The following is a 17,984-nucleotide window of genomic DNA, read 5'->3' as shown; positions in this document are numbered from 1 at the left end:
TCGGTTGTGACGATAAGCGCAACCCACCTTTACAGAAAAATATTGCTCTCAAGTTCCCCTACAATTTTCCAAATCGTAGCATCTGAATTGGAAAAAGGTTCGTGCAAAGCACTAACAGACTGGGCAAAAAAAATTCAAAACAAATTGTAAGAAGTAGCTTGCGACGAGGATACTCTTATCTCAAACCAAAGTCGGGTTAAAACTAAACTAGAAGAACAAGACTGGATACATAGAAACGATAAAATCCAGCTCTACAAATCATTAAAGCACCTTCCACCGTCTCACAATCGACGGAAGGAACCGTTAAAGTACTGTGAGAAATTCCCCGAAAAAGAGCTAAGGAAAACTTTCATGCGCGCCCGTTTGAACTTGCTACCTACCAGAGAAATCCTGGCCATCAGATCACTATCTCCATCATCCGAGTGTCGCCTATGTAGAGTCCCGGACCAAGTAGAAACAGTGCGCCATCTTCTCATGATGTGCCCAGCGCTAACGTTTGAGAGACAATCATACCTGACACCACTCATCGTCCATCCCGGGACACTGGATGAAGATACCTGTTGGTTTCGGCTGATAGCCGGTGACTCGGCCAAATGGTCTAGGAGTGCAGCAAAATTCCTGACGGTGGCCCTGCAAAAAGCACATGACAGGAGAAAAGCCCCTGTCCGCAGATCCCGGGGCTAAGCCCTCGCAAAATCAGCAACCCTTCGAAGAGTCTTCGTGAGTCTTCGCGAGTGGTGTCCCTAGGTAGTTCGCAAATAGTATAAAAGACTTTTAATTCACGAACTAATTTTGTAAAAACCTAGAGGTTATAAACAAATAAAAAAAATAAAAAAGTCTTTCTGTTTACCCCCACAAAATACTAAAGCGCATAGTTCTAAAATTCCGGTTGAATGGGTTATAAACATTTGAGGCTGGGGGACTTGGAGACAGGGGCTCCTTCAATCACTGGCTGGCAGAGTTTTAGCCTTGTTTAGAAGAGTATCACTGAAGAGAGAGCTTTGATGGCCAGGGTTGCGGGGCAGGGGGGGGGGGGCGACATTTCAGTGGAGTGATGCCAGTAGGGAAAAGGAACGAAAGCGGGTGGAGGCACAGGATGTGCTGGGGAATGATAGGTCATGAAGATCTGAGGGTAGCAGAGTTAAGGGGGAGACTACACTGAGAGGCATTCAGTGCGGTAGTGGGTAACAAGACCATGAATGGGTTTGTAGACCAGTAGCAGAATTTTATATAGAGAGCAATTTCGCATAGAGAGCCGTCCAGAATGGTGACGGAATGTGGGGGAGGATCTGGGTAGGTTGAAGATGGTGCGCCTTCCAAAGTTCAGGTCTTTGGTGAGTGGAGCAAAGGAGTAGAGGGGTAGACCCAGAATTAAGCTGGCACAGTAGTCCAGTTGGCACGTAATAAGAGCTGAGATCAGGGTATTAGTTGGGTGGTGGGTGAGGAGTGGACAGATATTTTTCAGGTTTATTAGTTTGAGTCTTGCTGCAGTGACAGTGGCCATGATGAACTGGTAGAGGTTCAGGTCACATTCAAAGAGGACCCCAAGGTTGTGATCCATAGGTGAGGGAGTGAGGAGGTCCGAAGGGTAAAGAAATTGAAGAGGGTAAATAGGGTTGGCAATGAAGGCAGAGAGAAAGATGACTTCCGTCTTTGAGGAGTTGAGCATGAGGCAGCAAAGAGCCATAGAGCCATCCAATGGAGGATGGAGGTTAGGCAGTTGGGTGGGTGCCCAGTAATTGCCGAAGTAAGGAGAAGAATATCTGAGTGTCGTCAATGAAGATGTGATAAATAAAGCCAAAGGAAGGAATGAGCTTGGCTAGGGAAGAGGTATGTAGGGTGAAGAGAAGGGGGTCCATGATGGATCCTTGAGAGACACGCATGGAAAGGGGTGTTAGAGAAGAAGTGTTGGAGTCCAATGATATGGAGAATGTGTGGTCCAAGAGATACGACGACACCCAATCGAGTGTGGTGTCCTTCAACCCAAGGAGGGAAAGAGATGGAAACAGGGAGGAATGATCCAGGGTGTCAAAGGCATCCAAAAGATCTAGAAGAACGAGAATGCAGAGGAGGTGGGAGATATGAACAGTGGTCAAATAACTGGCAATATGGTTGAGCACAAACTGAGTGGAATGTTTGCACCAGAATCCAAAATGGGGAAGGCCAGCAAGTGAGTGTACCCCAAGATAGTTGACTATACAGTTGAATTGAAGACAACCCACTTGAGGATTTTAGAGTGTTAGGGAAGGAGAGAGACAGGTCTTTAGAATGCGCTTTTTTGGGGGAGTCACAAGTTAGAACGATGGTAGTGTCCCATATTTTGTTGATTTTACTCGATATGTAAGAGGCAAAGTAATTGACAGAGAGATAGGAGGAAATGGAGCGATTCTCAGGGGGCGTAGCATGGCTGTGAGGGTGCGAGTGGAGAGATAGGAAATAAGATCAGTGTTGAGGGCTGTGGTCAGGGTCAGTAGCGAACCCTTGTAGGCAGAGAGAAGAGTGGAGGATTGGACTTGGCGCCAACGGGATATGCAGCAAAGCATTGACCCCCTGAGCAGTTGGATGGTGGTGGGGGTAGAAGGCTGAGAACATTGGCAACAATCATGATCATTCAAGGGAGTAGACAGTGGAGAGTTGAATTTGATAAATGCAAGTTTAATGGAGTGAGCAAGTGGGAGAGCGAGAGCTTAGAGGGAGATGTTGGCTTGGCTTGGCTGATGTGGGGGACCATGGTATCGGGCTTGCATTTACATTTGATGATGGATGATGGAGGGGATGGGAGAGGGAGGAAAATGAATGAGATTTGTCAGAAGGGAGGGTTCATTGTGGGAGTAGAAGAAACCAGGGTGCAAGAGAAGAAGGCAGCAGCAGGAAAGTGGCGTTGGGTGTGGGTTGACTAGTGAGTTGTTAGAAAGAGACGTCAAGTTGGAGCTTCTGTCCACTAGTCACATTGGAGAAGCTGAGGTCACCCACTATGGTAGGATGGACATCACCTGCCAGGGTTTTGGGGAAGAGGTCAAGGTCAGAGAAGAAGAGGTTGAGTGTCCCCATAGGGTGGTAGAGAAGGGGAGTGAGAAGTTGAAGCGAGAGATGCTCGATGGAGGAGGGAGTGAAATCAGAGTGGGGAGGGGTCCCCATGGTGCGTCCTTGCTGGGCATGAGACCTTTTATAGAGAGATGACGGGAGTGAAAGGAAGAGGCAACATCGGCCTGAAGGGCTGCAAAGGGTGGCAATGCCATGGGTGGGGGGGATCTGTGGGGCAGTCCGGCCTTAGAGACGAAGACAGAGATCGGAAGGATTGTGGATATTTAGAAAGATGGATGGATGGATAGATAGATGTGTGGACCTGTGGAAGGACAGACAGAAGTGAGAGCAAGAAGAGCAAGTACAAGATGAAAGCGCTGCAGACAAGGGACAGGTTGATGCCTATGAAGTAACAAAAGAAGGTAACGGGGATGGATCCTCTTGCAACCCTCAAAGGTTTCTAATTTGATTTAATTTGAAGCTATTTTGGAGGACCTCTTATGAGGTCTGGACAGGGCCTAGTGACCATTAGAAACTGACCTGGATACGACTGTTGAAGCTGTGGCCATCGTCCTGGAAGGCCCCGGTGTTGTTCTGCTTCGTGGAGATCCAACTCTCGATCTGATTTGGAATCTTGCCATCGACGAATATGATCTTCCGAGCCTCTTGGATGCAGCCTAATGCCATGGCAGTGAGCCTGAAATAAAGTGCAAGTGATTACGTTGCATCCATTGTGTCCTCTAAAGAGATGACCGGGCGCCATCTGTGACAAAGCAGGACACCACCATGTTACACAGAGTAGTTACTGCAACCACAGTTCTGTCTTTTAGAACACAACCTACATCACTTAGTGTAGCACTACTTTCTGCTGTGACGGAGGGCATGCGCATTGTGTAAAGAATAGCCCATTATTATTTATTTATGTATGCATTCATTTATAAAGCGCTCAAAGCCCCAAGGCAACTAGGCGCTGATACAAACTTATGAAGATGGTTACAGGTAGCTTAGCATGATAGTTACAGAATTATGCATTGCAGAATTACACTTTTACACATTACACAATATACATTTTTATACACAAGTAGTAGCTGTGTTGGACAAGTACCTAAAGAGCTACTTAGGTAGAGCTGTCCTAAAGAGTAGTGTTTTTAGATTTCTTCTGAAAGACCCGAAGAAGGTGTCGGTTCTATGGTGAGTGGGAAGGGCATTCCACAATTTGGGAGCTATAGTAGGGAAACTTGTTCCCCCACTTCTTTTCCTCTGTACTTAGGGGTGATGAGAAGATTGGTATATAGAGAGCAGGTTGGTCTGTTGCATTGGGATTTGCGAATCAGGTTACTGAGGTTTAAGGGTGCCTTATTTGCAATAGATTTGTGCGTAAGCATGAGGATTTTGAAACTGATTCTGTCCTGTACAGGGAGCCAGTGGATCCTCCTCCTGATGGAGGAAATGTGTTCGTGTTTCGGAATGTTTAAGGCAGCTCTGATGGCGTTATTTTGAACAACCTGTAATTTTTAATATATTTTTTAAGCTAGTTCCTGCAAGTAGTGAGTTGCAGTAGCCGATCCTGGATAATATCAAGGCGCTGGCCATGGTGATAGAGTTCTCAGCAGAGAGGAACGGTCTGCTGGCTGTTATCAGTTTGGCAGTGTAGGCTTCCGAGGAGACAACAGCGTTGACCTGTCTATTTAAGGTAAGGGAGGAGTCGATATACACCACCAAAATTTTTATTTAATTAGCGATTGTGATAGGATTACCATCGATATTGAATGATTTGTAAGTCTGGGGGAAAGTTGCTGAGTTTAGTTTTGTTTCCAATGATGATTAGTTCAGTCTTATCATCATTAAGACATAATTCATTAAGTGCCATCCAAGCCTGGATGGCCAGGTACATCTTTTTTAGGGTTTTGGAATCAATGTCGTGACATCCGGTGATGGGTATGAGTATTTGCGTGTCATCCGCATAGCATATGTACACGTTATACCCACATTGTCAAGTTTATCAAACAGGAGCTTGGTGAAGGCATTGTATAATGTGGGTGATACGCACGAGCCTTGCGGTACTCCACAGGTCACAGGGACTGGAGGGGCTGCTGAGGTGTCAGAAAAGACCCTCATGGTCTGATTGGTGAGAAATGATTTAATCCATTTGATGGAGTCTGATGAGAATTTGGAAGCGGTCTCAAGGTGTTGCCAGAGAATGTCGTTATTGACCAGATCGAAGGCTGCGGAAAGGTCTAGGAAGAGGAGGATGCACAGTTCCCCTTTGTCTTTATATTGGTCCATTTGTGTTTTCAGATCTAATAAGGCCATCTCTGTGCCGTGACCTGGTCTGAAGCCTGATTGTCTTAGACCCAGAAGGTTATTATCTTCCAAATGTTTTTGGATCTGCAGATAGACTGCACAATTGAGTATTTTTAATAAAACAGTACCGTGGTGATGGGATAGGAGTTAGTGGGGATATTGGGGTCTAATGTTGGTTTTTTGAGTTAGGGTAGAATCCAGGCTGTATTTAGGTCACTCAGTTCTGTATTAGAAGCAAATGAGCTGTTGATAAGACTGGTGATAAAGGGTGCAAATTCTGATGCGCATTCTTTTATCAGTGTTGCCGGGTAGATGTCTCCTTTGCATCTAGATGGTTTTAAGCTATTGATGATATTAATGGTATCGGGAATGGAGAGTGGAGAGAATGAGAATTTATTAGCCTCTAATGAGGGTGTTGAGGTTGTGTTTGCTTGAGGCAAAGTTTAGATTATTTTTGTTCTATTTTTCGTTGAAGTGAGGAGATGTTTTCTGCTAGGGTATTTTGAATATCGGAGCACCATTGTTCGTCTTTGACAGTATCATCCGGGGTGGGTGCTGGTGATTCTAATCTACGGAGACTGGAGAATGGTGAATAATTCTCTAGTGTTAGATTGAGCATTGGATAGTCTCTGGTTACAGACCTCACTTTTAGCTGAGAGAATTTATTTTTTATGGTTCTTAGCTGCTGCCTGAAAGTGGCATTTGTTTGCTGTAGTTGGCGAATTGTGCCAGTTATTTTCTGCAGATCTCTTTGCCGCACGCATTGTTCTGAGTTCTGATGTGAACCAGGGGTTGATGTGTGCTGGGCATTTAGATTTTTTTCTTTTTAGGGGATCAACTTTTTCAATAAGTTCTGACATGATTTTGTTGTATTGGCAAATCAGGGTTGATGGGTCATTGTCTTGATGCCTCGAGTCTAGGAAGGGAGTTATTATAAGTTCTGTGTTTTTTACCACAGCCCATGCAGGGTTAATTTATGTTAATGTTAAGGTTAAAGGACATTTGTACCATGTACCATCACCACCCGAGTGGTCCCCTGGCGCTATGGCGGATCTGAAAGGGAAAGGGGGTGGGGGTGAGTTAGTAGGACCGAGAGCCGTGATTTGCTGTTGGCAGCTTCAGTGAGTTTAGGTGTTCTTTTCGGTTGGTAGCCTTTGTGTTCTGTTGTGCGAGGCTATGTATGATTTGTTTTGTTGTCGCAGTGTAGTAAGGTATGTGCAGTTTGTGTGCTTTAGAGGTTTGGTTGTGTTTGGTTAGAGTTTGAGAGGTGTATGCAGAAAACTGAGATTTTTAGTGGGTTGGTTAGTGGCATCTCTAGCTAGATGTGAAGTGTGCTAATTTACAAATTATTTCTAGATGTGGCGAGTGAATATCTTCCTAACCCTGTCTGAATGTGACACAAGCTAATATTCATAATCCTGTCTAAATGTGACACAAGCTAATATTCACATGTAATCTAAATGTGCCACTGGCTAATATTCATAATCCTGTCTGGATGTGACACAAGCTAATATTCATAATCCTGTCTAAATGTGACACAAGCTAATATTCACATGTAATCTAAATGTGCCACTGGCTAATATTCATAATCCTGTCTGGATGTGACACAAGCTAATATTCACAATTTTATCTAAATGTGGCACTGGCTAATTTTCATAATCCTGTCTGATGTGACGCAAGCTAATATTCACAATCCTGTCTAAATGTGACACAAGGTAATATTCATAATCCTGTCTAGATGTGACACAAGCTAATATTCACAATCCTGTCTAAATGTGACACAAGCTAATATTCACAATCCTGTCTAAATGTGACACAAGCTAATATTCATAATCCTGTCTGATGTGACGCAAGCTAATATTCACAATCCTGTCTAAATGTGACACAAGCTAATATTCACAATCCTGTCTAAATGTGACACAAGCTAATATTCATAATCCTGTCTGATGTGACGCAAGCTAATATTCACAATCCTGTCTAAATGTGACACAAGGTAATATTCATAATCCTGTCTAGATGTGACACAAGCTAATATTCATAATCCTGTCTAGATGTGACACAAGCTAATATTCACAATCCTGTCTAAATGTGACACAAGCTAATATTCATAATCCTGTCTGATGTGACGCAAGCTAATATTCACAATCATGTCTAAATGTGACACAAGGTAATATTCATAATCCTGTCTAGATGTGACACAAGCTAATATTCACAATCCTGTCTAAATGTGACACAAGCTAATATTCACAATCCTGTCTAAATGTGACACAAGCTAATATTCATAATCCTGTCTGATGTGACGCAAGCTAATATTCACAATCCTGTCTAAATGTGACACAAGGTAATATTCATAATCCTGTCTAGATGTGACACAAGCTAATATTCATAATCCTGTCTAGATGTGACACAAGCTAATATTCACAATCCTGTCTAAATGTGACACAAGCTAATATTCATAAAACTGCCTGGATGTGATGGAAGCTAATATTCATAATCCTGTCTAAATGTGACACAAGCTAATATTCACAATGTTATCTAAATGTGGCACTGGCTAATTTTCATAATCCTGTCTGATGTGACGCAAGCTAATATTCACAATCCTGTCTAAATGTGACACAAGCTAATATTCATAATCCTGTCTGGATGTGACACAAGCTAATATTCACAATCCTGTCTAAATGTGACGCAAGCTAATGTTCATAAAACTGTCTGGATGTGATGGAAGCTAATATTCACAATCCTGTCTAAATGTGACACAAGCTAATATTCATAATCCTGTCTAGATGTGACGCAAGCTAATATTCACAATCCTGTCTAAATGTGATACAAGCTAATATTCATAATCCTGTCTGGATGTGACACAAGCTAATATTCACAATCCTGTCTAAATGTGACGCAAGCTAATGTTCATAAAACTGTCTGGATGTGATGGAAGCTAATATTCACAATCCTGTCTAAATGTGACACAAGCTAATATTCATAATCCTGTCTAGATGTGACGCAACCTAATATTCACAATCCTGTCTAAATGTGACACAAGCTAATATTCATAATCCTGTCTGAATGTGACACAAGCTAATATTCACAATCCTGTCTAAATGTGACGCAAGCTAATGTTCATAAAACTGTCTGGATGTGATGGAAGCTAATATTCACAATCCTGTCTAAATGTGACACAAGCTAATATTCATAATCCTGTCTAGATGTGACGCAAGCTAATATTCACAATCCTGTCTAAATGTGACACAAGCTAATATTCATAATCCTGTCTGGATGTGACGCAAGCTAATATTCCCAATCCTGTCTAAATGTGACGCAAGCTAATATTCATGAAACTGTCTGGATGTGATGGAAGCTAATATTCACAATACTGTCTATATGTGACACAAGCTAATATTCATAATCCTGTCTAAATGTGACACAAGCTTATATTCACAATCCTGTCTAAATGTGACACAAGCTAATATTCATAATCCTGTCTAGATGTGGCACAAGCTAATATTCACAATTTGATCTAAATGTGGCACTGGCTAATATTCATAATCCTGTCTAAATGTGACGCAAGCTAATATTCTTTAAACTGTCTGGATGTGATGGAAGCTAATATTCATAATCCTGTCTAAATGTGACACAAGCTAATATTCACAATCCTGTCTAAATGTGACACAAGCTAATATTCATAAAACTGTCTGGATGTGATGGAAGCCAATATTCAGAATCCTGTCTAGATGTGATGCAAGCTAATATTTACAATTTTATCTAAATGTGACACAGGCTAATATTCACAATCCTGTCTAAATGTGACGCAAGCTAATATTCATAAAACTGTCTGAATATGATGGAAGCTAATATTCGTAATCCTGTCTAGATGTGACGCAAGCTAATATTCACAATGTTATCTAAATGTGCCACTGGCTAATATTCATAATCCTGTCTGGATGTGACACAAGCTAATATTCACAATTTTAACTAAATGTGGCACTGGCTAATATTCATAATCCTGTCTAAATGTGACACAAGCTAATATTCATAAAACTGCCTGGATGTGATGGAAGCTAATATTCATAATCCTGTCTAAATGTGACACAAGCTAATATTCACAATGTTATCTAAATGTGACACAAGCTAATATTCACAATCCTGTCTAAATGTGACACAAGCTAATATTCATAATCCTGTCTGGATGTGACACAAGCTAATATTCACAATCCTGTCTAAATGTGACACAAGCTAACATTCATAATCCTGTCGGGATGCGACGCAAGCTAATAGTCGCAATACTTTCTAGATGGAACGCAAGCTAGTGCTCTCAGTTCTTTCTGGGGTGGGTAGCACAGTTTGGGAACAGTTCATTTACATGTGAGGGGTGGCTAGGCTTAGTGGCTATATATTATGTGATTATTAGTTGCCAATTGGTACATCATGAAGGCTTCAAGTTAAAGTGTGTTGGCTTCAGATATGGTAGCAGAGAGGTGGGCCAGTTTAGTGGGGTGCAGCGATTGCTTTGCCCCCTGCCCCCACCACACCTATTTTGTCTCTCGCTGCTGGTTGATGGCTGCCTGCTTACTGCTTCCCCTGCTGACACCAGTAGATGCCATCTGCAGCCGCTTCTTCTGGAGCCGTCCTTTGCTTGGGGTCCTGAGACGCTGGGGGTGCCGGTCAGAGGGCTGCCCTGGAAGGGTGGCTAAAGGGGCAGTTGGACCAATCACAGGGAGGGGGCTGGCTGGGAGGTGGGCAGGGGAGGGGAAGGGGACCAGGAAATGGCTCGGAGGAGCGGGCAGGGACAGAAAGGGCATTCATATGAAAGGCCAGATGCACAGGCCAAAATTGCCATAGAGCATACTCACCGGGGGCAGATGGCAACATGAGGTGGCTGCAGAGTGGAAATGTGGGCCAGACATCAGCCCCGGCAGTACATTGCCCACACAAACATAGTTTGGACCAACCACAGGGAGGGGGCTGGCTGAGAGGCGGGAGGAGGGGAGGACGACCAGGAAACGGTTTGGAGGAGCGGGCAGGGACTGAAACGGCATGCATATGAAAGACCAGGTGCACAGGCCAAAATGTCTATAGAGCCTACTCACCGGGGGCAGATGGCAACACGAGGCAGCATAAAAAATGGACCATTATAAGTTGTGTGTATTTTTACCATAGCCTGTGCCCTGTTCATTTATCATAAGCCTTGTGATGGAGTCGCTTCACCGATGAGTGTGGAAGTGTTATTTTCTGGGCGTAGGGTGTCTGAGAGATTAATATTCGCAGCAGAAGATTTCTAGCTCCCACAGACTCCTTCATCAGATGGGAGTCAGACAACATAACGATCAACAAAGAAAACCGCGGTCATGGCCAATTTTTTCAGATAGGAAAAAGGAGAGAAGGGTTCACCTTGCACTCCGTTGGCTGCAGGGAACCCTATGCACGAAGATCAGTCCTCGGGTGGCCCACTTACCTGCAGGGAATACAATACAGAATAAGGACAAATAAGTGCCCATTAGCAAACAGTTGTCAAATCAATCAAGAGTGGGTTCTGTACACCTGAGCCAGTGGATTACTAAGCAAGAGCTTCTGCCCACCTTTGCTCAGTGTTGCAGCCCTGAAAGTGCCTGCTTCTCATTTTGGTTGATGTATACTGAATCCTGGATGAGCATGGCTTCTGTCTGAATCCTGGATGAGCAGGGCTTCTGTCTGAATCCTTGATGAGCGGGGCTCCTGTCTGAATCCTGGATGAGTATGTTGACAATGATCAGTCTTATGGCAGAGTGTCGTCGGAGGGAGGCACCCATCACCTCTGTGATTGTTTACTTGATATCTTAGATTGGATGGCATCTCATTTTTTAAAAGTGAACCCTTCGAAGAGAGAGTTTCTCTATTTTCTCATTCGACTTCATCTTCTCCGATGGATACTTGGCTGGCATCAGCCAATATTAAAGGTGCACTATCGGGTTTTGCTCTACACGCTAAATCATTGGGCGTCCGTTTTGGTTCCTGCCTGTCTATGACCCACCGAAATATCAATTCTGTAGTTAAATCTGATGATGAGCACATATTTTACTTCAGAGTTGTTAAATCTTTTCTTTCATTTGTTCATTTTCGGCTACTGGTCCAGTCTTCAGTCTTATCCCTTACCGACTTTTGTAATCCGTTATTTATTTCGTTTAGGCATTTATATAAGTGCGCCAAGCCAGAGGGAATCAGGGCGCTGGTTACAGTAAGACAGGAGAAGAAGAGAGAAAGGGGTCGAACACAAGAGGTGGGGGGAAAGAGTCTTATTGAAAAGGTAGGTTTTGGGATTCTTCCTGAAGGTGCCATAGGAAGGTAATTCACAGAGGTGACCAGGGAGCTCATTCCAGAGTGCAGGGCTACGGGCTGGAAAGCTACCCCCCCTTTTACGATTGAATCTGGGGGTGATGAAGCAGTGTTTGTAGACCATGCATTGAGGCCTTGTTGTAGTGTGTCTTGACAGTGTTGTTGCAGGTAGGAGGGGGCGTTGTTGGAGAGGCAGCGGTGTGTGATTGATAAGATCTAGAAGTTGATCCTATCCTTACCCAGAAGCCAGTTGTTGGATCACCTGGCTTCGGATATGTGGTTACGCTTTCCGATGTTGAGTGCTGCTCTCGGTGCATTGTTCTGGATTGAAGGTTGCATAGGATTTAATTTTGGGTGAGGTGCCATTGAACAGAGAGTTGCAATAGTCAAGTTTTGAGCAAATGAGTGCTTGAGCAACTTCTAGCTGTTTTTTTAGAACAAAAAAGGTCTGCTGACGGTGATGAGCTTAGTGGCGTAACCTGAAGATGAGGCAATGTGGTTGGTTTGACATGTCATGTTGAGGGTGGAGTCCAGATAAATGCCAAGGTTTTTTACAGTGGCTATGATGGGGATGACGCGACCATCGTTAGTGAAGGACTTGCAGTCCTGATGGAGCTTTGCTAGTCTTGCTGGGGTCCCCACGAGAAGGAGCTCGGTCTTCTCGCCGTTGAGACAAAGGCAGTGTTTGGCCATTCAGATTTGGATTGTTTTATAGAGGAAGTTGACCTTGAGTGAGTCCTGTGTGCGGTTGCCTGGGAGGGGGATGGGGATCTGGGTGTCGTCAATATTGCTGAGGCTTCCTCACTCTTCATTGGTTCCTCTGACAGCCGTATTCCATGGATTAGCCTTCGGTGCACTGAGGTTCAGTAGAATTATCCCTTTTCTGAAAAGTCTCCACTAGCTTTTATTAGAAGCAGGAATCTCTTTGAAATGGATTTGTATTACTTACAATGCCCTTCCCGGGTCTACCCCATCATATTCTAGTGCCATTTTGGTCAACTACAAGCCTGGGAATATCAAGGTAACCACATCAACAGCACCGGAAGACAACCGGACAGGACCATCTGCCACCAAGTTTCAGACCCCTGAACGGGGAGGACACGGGATTATAGAGTACGAGGCATATCGAGCTGACCTTAGACATGGCACTATTCCAACAGTAGACTGGGAGAACATTGGCCATTGGCAATATTTCTCAACTGGTTCTCTCGCCTACAGCCGTCGACCTACGGCAAGACTCGGGCACTGCATGGAGGCTGCAGAAACACGCACTTGCCTCGTGCCTTGTCTGGGATCCTCTCAGCAGATTCAAATCCATGCTCCAATCCACAGTCTTCACAAAGTTCTCTGTTTCTTTTCATTTGGGCCATAAGCAGCGTGCAAGTTTATCGTCGACTATTCCTTCGTAAGGGCCTTCTGCGGCCGACCTCCCAACCTCAAACGCAATCTCGATTTACTAATACCCATCCCTAACCGTCGAGCTGCAGTGGTAAGAGTGGCCGAGCAGGAGCATTTTTTCCCACTTAATCTTTTAATTTGGTCGGTCCACTGCACGCCCTCGCTAAAGAATACTGCCATATCTTCGCAGCAGCGCATTTTATTTTATTAAGTATTTGGTGCCATAATTATCTTCAGAGTTTGTATTTAAAAAAGGATTTTAGATTTCACAACTTACTTTAGGATGTTCCGGTTTGGAATTAACATATTAATGACCAGGTATTTTTAAACTGTTGATACCTTTTGGAATAATCAATACTTCAACCTTCCCCCTCCCTCATTCTCATTCATTTATCAATCCTCACTTTGTAATCATTCATGCACCCCTACAGCCCCCTCTCCCCACTAAGTCTGCCTTCCCCTCTACACATTCCCCACCTGCCTAAGGGTGTCTGTGGTGCTGAGCTCCGAAACACTCAGAAGCCCACGCTACTGGCTTTGAAGAAGAGTATTTTCCTCTGGATGCGTTCACATCTGGTGTCCTCCTGCCAATGAAGAGATGACAGGGTCAATTCTACCAGTGATCTCCCTCATGTGCGGCAACGTGGCGCCGCTGGTGTTGTGCTTGCCGGCCCGGTGTTATCCTTATGGGCGTCATTGCTTCTGTCCTCTTGTGGTGTGTAAGGTGCACCTTATTGCATCTGCCAATCCTCTGACTACTAAGACTAGGAGCTCTTACCACAGGCTACATGGTGGGTTCTGGTTCCAGCTGTTCCGTGCCCAAGTGGTGAAGCATCCAGAAGAGTCATAGAATGTGAGTTGGCGTGCATATCCTGTGGAGTGAGAAGAGCAGAACACTAGCATTAGAGCTTCAGGGGTACACAAGGTCTAATCTGAACACTTGGCATGCAAAGAAACACAAGGACTGACAGATGCACGCGTTTCACACGCTTTTGAGGCGTGTGGGCAGCACGGTGCACTGCTTTCCAACACCCAAATACAACTGTAGACAACAGGATCTCCACCCACAAGTACATTCATGCGACACTCTTCAGGCAAATTGTCAGAGCTATTCCAAAATAATCTCTCCATATGGTTGGTCTAAGTGTGTGTGTGTGTATGTGTGTGCGCATGCGTGTGAGAATGTATGTGCGTATGCATGTGTGCTCCTGTAAAACTGTAGAATGACACGCAAGCTAAGGCTGGGAGCTAGGGTGTGAACCTGTGAAGTGATGAAACATTAATGTACACTAACCTGCCTCTGTGCATGTCTGTGGAGAGTCTGAGGGAGGGAGCAGACAAGGGGTTGGCGGGGTTCTCTCTGGAGAAAGGAGGAGGCAAGCTCCTGGGAAACAGACAAGGAAAGAGAGAGGTAGGACTTCCGCCAGAGGGTTGCTCAGAGGAGGATAGAGAGAGGAAGGGCTTCAGCCAGAGGGTGGCCATGATTGAGCAGAAAGGTGAAGGTCAGAGGGGAATTACAGATCTCCGTCGGGAGGAGGAGCCATGGAAGAGGAAACAGGGAAGGAGTCTGACCAGAGGCTCCAGGCAGAAGGATCAGGAATTAAGAAAAGAGTGAGAAAGTGTGGAGGAGGAGGAAGGCAAAGGCAGCAGAGAGGCGGGGGAAGTGGAGTAGACATGGAGTCAGGGTATTAGGTCAGGCATGAGGCACCAGGAGTGTATATGGCGGGATCAAGATATCAGGGAAATGAAATTGAGGAATAGGACACAGAATGAAGGTCCATCTGAATGACTTGATCTTCCACTGGTGTGAAAGTGACCAGATGAGCAGGGAAACTTGGGTTTGTCGCTCTGGATGTAGGCCTAATAAAATGGGTCTTGGTTGGGTGAAGTGGAAAGAAACCCTTTGTGCCGTGCTATCATCAACTATCCGGGTCCTCGACGACTCTTTTAAGTGCCTGCTTAAATGACAGGCCTGTCCTATGGTTTTACTTGACCTCTCACCAGTCTTAACACAGTTGGCCAAACACTTCTGAAAAATCCTGGCCTCGCGCAGAGGTTTTCAAGAAGATATCCTATGATGGCTAGCATCTTTCCCAGCAAACAGACGCAAAGCACCGATTCCACTAGCAGCCCGTAACCTGGGCAGTCCATGGGCTTCCACCCTCTCCACAGCCATCTTCAAAATAGATATGAAGCCATTGGGTGAAATACTGGCAAGGCACGACATCAAGCAGCGCAAATAGGAGGATGAACCCCAGCTTTGAAGTTCCACGGCATCAAGGACATCCATCATGCAGGCCCAGATGTGAACTGCCTACCTCAGTCTGTACCCTAGCTCATCCAAGTTCAGCATTGACTGTCAGAAATGGAGTCTGGTGGATTTCCCCTCCAGATGGCTGCTGCCAGCGCCAAGTCACCCACCTGCAGCATTGACATTGACCTCTCCTTGAAGGCTCAACTCTTCAAGTAAAGTCAAATAGCCAGGCACTTGCTCTGTCTTCTCTTAAAGGTCAAACCCATCCTCAGACCTACAGACCTCAGCACTATCATTTAGCCATCAAACTCTCCCACCTGGATGGTGGTGCCCCCCTCCTTGGTAGCACTCTCCGCAGGAGTGGAGATATTCAACCACATTGCGGCCATCTTACAGGTGCTGCACCGGCTGCCACTACAGGCCAGAAGCACATTCAAGAGAGCCTCCGTCATATACAGGGCAACGTAGGCAGTCACCCTCCTACCGGACTGACAAATCCACAATCTTTAAATGCCAGTACAACACAAAGAACCTTAACATTGTCTAGAAAACACAAACTGCAAAGCAGAACAAACAAGATATCAAGCCTACTACTGCTACACACCCCAGAAATCTAAGCAAAATCAAGATGGCTGCCTACCTCGTGCACTCATGAAAAGAATTAAAGACCCTACTCTCTGAAGTGCCCCAACCTCTGCACTCTGTGTTGCTCTTTTCCTCATCGGCATAAGAACTCATGAGTGCTCGTCAATACTTGGGTTCCCATGGTGGATCTTCTCCACAATACATGGTATGAAACAAAATCCTCGCATACTGCGGCCGACCAAGGTGGAACTGTGGAGCCAGGCTAGACTATGTGGAGACCCAACCAGACAGCCCTGGAAGCAGACACACAATGTATGAGAAGGACTCATCCAGCGAAGGAACTCTACAACTAGGATGCAAGCTCTTGGCAACTCTACAGCAATCAGCGAACCAACACGTCAAAGGGAAATTGGGATTATGCTGGGAAGTGGGGGCACAGAAGTCGGAATAGTCTTATGCAGAAGCTGTTTTTGAACTACTTTTTTTTTTACAATAGGTCAGCTTGCATCCATCGCCTGCAACAAAGGCTACTGACATTTTCATTGGGCGAGGGTCAATTTTCAGAGTAGTGCAAAAGGATAAGGCATAGGAGATATTAACAGCACTCACCAACGTTTAGGTTATTCCGGATTTTAGATTCCATCTCTGGGGTCAGGCTATGCGTGGCATTCAGGTAGTTGTAGGCCACAATATTGCTACAGAATTTGGCCATGTTCTGCTCCCCGCATCCAGACGGCATCTGGACCAGGTTGTCCAAGTTGCGCACAGAGACTCCCATCGCGTCACCTAAGGGAAGAGGATTGGTCAAGTCCATCCGGCCAAAAGACACAGGCACTCAATAGATCACAGTAGAATGGTGCAAGGCAGCCCCCACAGGCTTCCTGTGCATCCGACAAAGCAACGGTCCCCACGCACACACGCCCCCACACTCGCGACTCAGAAAAGGGTCTGGATGCTGGAAATGCACTCATCATCACCGCTCCGGGCAAGGTATACACGTTACTGAACATGGTGATACTGGAGTATTTCTTCTGTTTCTTTCTAGTTCAGCCAGTGACCACGTGATCTTTAGCACCTCCCTGATCAAGGAAGTGCGGTTTCATTCACAATTCTTGGGGTGTATAAAAAGACATTTTGAGCAGTCTCCAGGGGCAAGTGCGGGAAGTTAGGGGTGCAATGTGTCAGGACATGTCTGGAATGCAGAGGAGGCATGGTGCCTTCAGTTCCACATGCAATGCAGCAACGCTTACACCATGCATTTGTTTGTTCCCCTCAAAAGCACATTAAACCAGAAATCCATCTTGGTAGAGGACTCTGTCCCAAGCCCCTTGCTAGGTGCTCTCTCCTAAGGATTGGGACCTTTCTTTCATATTCTAGTGTGTTCTTTTACAGACTCTGTCTTCACACATTTGAAGTCTACCTTGCCCCCTAGTTGTCTATTTTAGCCTGCAGTGAACTGGGTCTGAAGGCTGCCCTGGGCCATGTGACACTTACCTTCTGACTAATTGATATTTTAAACACCATGGAAGCTACTGAGGAAGAAGAATGGGGCGTGGAGGTTGGGGGGCACTCACTACATGTTTCCTAGATTTGGGGGAAAAACTGACAGGCTGTATGGACAGGTGAGTGACAGGGCAGTCTCACAGAGTCTGGTGGTCCACCCTTCAACCATTCTCCACCCAAACACTTTATTGTAATTAAGCCCGGGAGGAGCATTTTATGGATGGGGCATGTGGCAGACCGCACTGTGGCTCAACAGCAGAACTGTGGCATCTTGTGCGTAGCATCCACACAAACAGGCCCTGTGGTCTGCGGAACTGTACAACCATCTCCCCCACATACGACTCACACAAACACGGTCAATGCAGCTGAACTGCAGAACTGTAAAGCTATCTATCCTTCACACAACACCCACGCAAACATCATCACTGCAACTTTGGAGCAGAACTGTGGCACTATCAGACCAGCACACAACACCCACACAAACACAGTGCCTGCAGCTGACCAGAAGAATGCTTATACCATCTATAGTGCATACAGCATCCACATACACATGTGCACGAGCATGTGGCTGAAGTGTTCAACTGTGACACAATCTACCCTGCACACAACA

General features: G+C 45.3%; 1 protein-coding gene across 3 annotated transcripts in view; it reads right to left on the bottom strand.

Annotated features, from left to right (window-relative positions):
- Positions 1–17,984, bottom strand: part of LOC138580080 (alpha-2-macroglobulin-like) — a 551,370-nt gene that overhangs the window by 100,209 nt on the left and 433,177 nt on the right. For all 3 annotated transcript variants that reach the window (XM_069650342.1, XM_069650343.1, XM_069650344.1), the window contains 3 exons: positions 16,481–16,657; positions 13,811–13,904; positions 3,565–3,721 (listed from right to left, as the gene is read on the bottom strand). In XM_069650342.1, coding sequence (XP_069506443.1) covers positions 3,565–3,721; positions 13,811–13,904; positions 16,481–16,657 — 428 coding nt within the window. The remainder of the gene's footprint in view (positions 1–3,564; positions 3,722–13,810; positions 13,905–16,480; positions 16,658–17,984) is intronic.

Source organism: Ambystoma mexicanum, chromosome 3p (assembly GCF_040938575.1).
Source record: "Ambystoma mexicanum isolate Mex_15411 chromosome 3p, UKY_AmexF1_1, whole genome shotgun sequence".
Lineage (NCBI taxonomy): Eukaryota > Metazoa > Chordata > Amphibia > Caudata > Ambystomatidae > Ambystoma > Ambystoma mexicanum.
The sequence above is the reverse complement of the archived record's forward strand: the minus strand, read 5'-3'. Positions and strand labels throughout refer to the sequence as shown.